Genomic DNA, 5,063 nt, shown 5'->3' with positions numbered 1-5,063 from the left:
AGGCCACAGTTTCATACTTTTTATTCAATATTTTACAACATAATTCTACGGTTTGAAAATCGTGGCCAAATCATATATGTGGCCACAGTTTCTGAGCTGTGGACAATTTTAGCGTGGCCGTAGGCCAAATTTCTAGTAGTGATTGATTAATTATCACGCAAACAATAATTAATAAAATAAAACATCTAATAAATAAATATAAAAAATAAAATTGGGTTGTTACAGTTCCCACTTCTACTCCGGAAAGAAGGTCCAGTTTAAAACTTTACTAATCAAACCACTAAGTCCCTCTATAAGAAAAACAAGAAAAGGAACTAAAGGATCACCTTAGTTTTGAATACTAATCTCTTACATTGGAAAATCATTCTTCAACATTGCAAGATTATTACAAACATTAAGCTCTCATTCACAAGCTTCACTTATCATTAAATCAAACTATCATATGCTTTCTTAAAATCTCCTTTTAAAAATGAGACAAGACTTTTTTAGATTTCTTAACCAAGTCAATCATCTCATTGACAACCACCACACCATCTACCAACATTATCATTCATTGGTACAAAATCATGTTACTTTACGGATCAATTAAACTATATAACTAATTAAGTGTGTAAAAGCACTACTAAAAACATAGTACTAGAAAGTCAATTTTGTACATTTTAAACATTAACATGTCTGTTAAAAGTAAAGTAAAAAACATTAATATGATTGCAAAGCAAGAAGAACATTAATAAAAGTGAGTTAACTTATTCTAACAAACTTTTTCCAGCTTTTATAATTTAAACTTGTCCTTTCTATGTCTCTCTCTTTATATATATACATGTACATAGAAGACAATTCATCAAGTTGAGGACGTTTTGTCTCTGCATTTATGAGAAGAAAGTAAGAACAAGAAGCTTATGGAGTCTTCTCCTTCTATATATAATCTATAAAGCAGATTCATCATCTCTTAGATCAGATCAAATCAATTATCTCAGAAAATGGGGAGACCACCATGTTGTGAGAAATATGGGATTAAGAAAGGACCTTGGACTCCTGAGGAAGATATCATCTTAGTTTCTTATATTCAACAACATGGTCCTGGAAATTGGAGATCAGTTCCTACCAATACTGGTATATTATTCATTTAATTTAATTAAACCTAGGTAGCTAGGTTTATATATTTAATTTGATTAATTTTGTTGTTTTTGTGGTATGCTAGGTTTGATGAGATGCAGTAAAAGCTGCAGACTTAGATGGACAAACTATCTTCGTCCCGGTATCAAACGAGGTAACTTCACAGATCATGAAGAGAAAATGATTCTTCATCTTCAAGCTCTTCTAGGCAACAGGTTATACCTAATTCCTCTCTCTCATCTTTTCTACATCTTAATATCTTTTTCTTACCTAATTTCGATATAATCATATGTATATGTATGATCGTGAAAGTGAAATGATAACTAAGTTATCAGATCATGTATTGCACGGATCTAAATACTAGTATATTTGATGGTTGGATTGGATGGATCTATCAGATGGGCGGCGATAGCTTCGTATCTTCCACAAAGGACGGATAATGATATAAAAAACTATTGGAATACACATTTAAAGAAGAAGATGAACAAAGATCAAGGTAATGATAATCATGAAGATGTTGATTCGGAAGGAAAAGCTCGGTCACAGCCGCTAAAGGGTCAATGGGAGAGAAGGCTACAAACAGATATTCAAATGGCCAAACAAGCCTTATCTGAGGCTTTATCCCTTCCACAAAACCCAACAACTTTTCCTCATGAGATGAAACCCTCATCAAGTTTTTGTCATGAAAATCATCCACCAAATTCTCATTTTAATATTCCATCTCCATATGCATCAAGCTATGAAAATATATCTAGATTGATGGAAAACTGGATGAAAACACCTAACTCGTCAGCTGAGACACTTTCCTCATCAATATTCAGCAACAACATGCACGTTACTACCACTGCGGGATCAAGTTCTAGTGAAGGAGCACAAAGCACAACACAAGATCATCATCATCATCAACATCCTCATCATCATGCTTTTGAATCCAATTTGTTCAACTTTAGTAACTCCTCCAAATCTGATCATGCATCTCGAATTAGGTCAACTTATGAAGAGAACAGCAGCTTAACAAAAGAGGGTCTAGATCTCTTCCACCAAGAGAAAAGAAATATGGAAACAAATGTCCCTCTTACTTTGTTGGAAAAATGGCTATTCGAAGATGGGGTAACAACAACTCATCATGAATGCAATGAAGATCTTATAAACATGTCATTGGAGGAAAGTACTTCAGATTTCTTTTAGAAATTGCAGGTTCTTGCAAAAGGAGTCTATTGATGGCACCGTCATTTTAATTATAATTACAAACAAGAAAGGTTGTACATTAGTACTTTTGTATTGTATTAATTAGCCATGTTATGTAGTACCAATTAATAATTAAGTTTAATGTGTGTTTTTTATATTAATTACTTTACCCTTTTGTGTTTGATTACATTTCTTTGCTTTGAATTAACTTTTTTTTTACTTAGTTCATCTAGGGTTACAAAAGATTACACTCTGTCAATGAAAGTAACTTAGAATTTTCAACCTAGCTGTCTCTCTCCTCTCTCAATATTCTTTAAAGAACTTCTTCTTCATAAACTGAATTCGAGACGGGCTGGTTTTGAGCTATTTTTGGCCTCAAATCACCCACATGTATCAGTTTTATTTCTTATTTTACTTAAACAACTAATATATATATATATATATATATATATATATATATATATATATATATATATATATATATATATATATATATATATATATATATATAACAAATCTCAACCGTTAATAGTACCCGATCAAATGGTCATATAAATAGTTACTTTTTAGGCAAAAAATAGGCTATATATATTTTCTATTATTTTAATTTATTTAATATAATTGTTTAATCAATTCTTTTAATGGTTGAGATTGTGTCAAATTAAACTTTAACACATTGATGTCATTTACTTCTATCCCATATATATATATATATATATATATATATATATATATATATATATATATATATATATATATATATATATATATATATATATATATATATGATTTCGTTGTCAAAATGGAGCTTTAGTGTCGTTTAGTTTTCCATTTTACTATGGTGTTTATTTGGTTGACTGATAGATCAACTTTGAGGTGAGAATTATCTATGATTATCTTGTAACTCTAACTTGTTGGATAATAGGTTTGAGCCAATGTTGTGGGGGCACATTAAGATTTGGAAGAGCTAGACGTCTATCATATTGCTTCAGAATAAGTTTGTCGTCTAGGCAAAGTCTTTTTCGGTGTCATATTGTGTCTAGAGTAGTGACGTGGGGTGTGTATCAGACATGTAGAGTAGGATGACCATCTTTTCGTCTTATTTGAGGTTGTTTAACTATCTGATATAGGGTGCTTAAGTGGGTAGGACAGTCCGAGCCTTTACCAAATTTAGTTTAGAGTTAGGTGGGACGAGGATGTTTGGGTTTGGGATCTTAAGTGGATTTTTGGATGTGACACCATATTGATAGTGGAACTTACTCTGTTGCTTTTGGTTATTCTTGCCTGTTGGCTCATGTATTTTCTTTTGACCGTCAGATCACTTCTATGGAGATTGTCCTCCATAGTGTGTTGAGTAGTTGGACTCTCTTTAAAGTTATTGTCTTCTCCTAACACCTCTTTTAGGATTAGATTCCTACTAGAAAAAACGTTCTTGAAAGGGGAGTCTCCATTGGCACAGAGTCACTCTCTTTCCCTTTCTATTTAGTTTCCTCTGAGTCGGTCTCTCATCTATTTGTTTCTTGGGAGGTAGTTGTTGTTGTTTGGTACAAAGTTTTAGGTGGTTGGGGTGATGTGTAGTCGTACCTAGGGATCTTCTGACCCGATTCTAGATGTTTTTCCCACTTAGTGGACTGTCTATGTCTTGAGGGGTTGATGATTTGGCATGATGTGGTAATGATTGATCTGGAAATCTCGTGACGATATAATGTTTTCTTGCTTATTAGTGAAAATAAAAAATATGGAAGACATGAGCATCCTCCTGGCTTGGAAATGTTATCTTGGTAGGTCCATGGGCGACTCTTGTGCTTTCTCGGTATGACTTGAGAACTCTAACCTGCATTTAAGCCAATAAGGACTTGAAAGTATCTGCCTTCCTTAGTTGTGTACTTGAGGTGTTCTCTTAAGGTGTTCTCTTTATTTGACTTTTGTTGGTCATTTTTGGAGAGGTCTAACCTTGCCCTAGTTTTGGTGGTATTCTTTTGTTTGCTTTTGTTTTATTTCCATCCCATTGTTGATGATGAGACTTTTGTGTCAGGATTTTTCATGCCTATTGGTTGGTTATTTTTCATTTTGTTTGATTTATGCGTGTCTGAGTTAGATATAGCTTGTGCTTTTCTCAGCCATTTGTTAGTACTTGGCCTTTGTGCCCCTTGGATATATATCTATATATATATATATATATATATATATATATATATATATATATATATTCTATTTGCGTTTAAGAAAAGTGTAGGAGTGTTCCAAATATTTGTAGGTTTATGTGATGGAAAGATGGCTTCTTTAGGTATGGTCTCGATATGACACTTTGCGGTCTGAACTATTTGAAAAATGTGGAACAAAATTATTTTTAAACTGGAACGCTTGTTGATTAATCACTAGGTATCTTTGATTATCAATTTGACGTGAAAGTGCGTTCAAATCCATGCTCCAAATTTCATCCTCCCTCTTGTTAGCTTTCTCAAGAGTTCTATTTTGCTTGTGGTCGAAGAATAGATCTGATATTGGTAGTTGGTCGACTTTTTTTTTGTAAATTAGTATGATGTCTATATTTATGATTTGTTGTTTTACTCTAATGATAATTTCCCTTCGCTAATTAAAAAATTATCTTGATAAAGTAAAATTTGTTTTATTTATAAAAGTTCCAAACACTTAAAATAATAAAAAAATATTAATATGACATCAGAGAAGTTTATAAATTTTAGAAAGAATAAAGATAATAGTAAAATATAAGAGAATATTATATTTGAGATAAAAAA

General features: G+C 32.1%; 1 protein-coding gene across 1 annotated transcript; it reads left to right on the top strand.

Moving 5' to 3' along the window:
• Positions 1 to 788: 788 nt before the first annotated feature.
• Positions 789 to 2,473, top strand: LOC131604825 (myb-related protein 306-like). Its single transcript, XM_058877244.1, has 3 exons — positions 789 to 1,113; positions 1,202 to 1,331; positions 1,515 to 2,473. Exons 1-3 carry the CDS (start codon positions 981 to 983, stop codon positions 2,302 to 2,304), a joined length of 1,053 nt encoding a protein of 350 aa, XP_058733227.1. The 5' UTR covers positions 789 to 980; the 3' UTR covers positions 2,305 to 2,473.
• Positions 2,474 to 5,063: the final 2,590 nt, after the last annotated feature.

This window comes from Vicia villosa, linkage group LG1 (assembly GCF_029867415.1).
Source record: "Vicia villosa cultivar HV-30 ecotype Madison, WI linkage group LG1, Vvil1.0, whole genome shotgun sequence".
Lineage (NCBI taxonomy): Eukaryota > Viridiplantae > Streptophyta > Magnoliopsida > Fabales > Fabaceae > Vicia > Vicia villosa.
This window is presented reverse-complemented; position numbering and strand designations above follow the sequence as displayed.

Bases quoted from the DNA above. Each gene is read 5' to 3' on its own strand.
- LOC131604825 (XM_058877244.1), top strand. From the start codon at position 981: ATGGGGAGACCACCATGTTGTGAGAAATATGGGATTAAGAAAGGACCT. The intron at 1,114-1,201 runs GTATATTATTCA...GTGGTATGCTAG, and splicing joins ATCAGTTCCTACCAATACTG to GTTTGATGAGATGCAGTAAA. The intron at 1,332-1,514 runs GTTATACCTAAT...TGGATCTATCAG, and splicing joins CAAGCTCTTCTAGGCAACAG to ATGGGCGGCGATAGCTTCGT.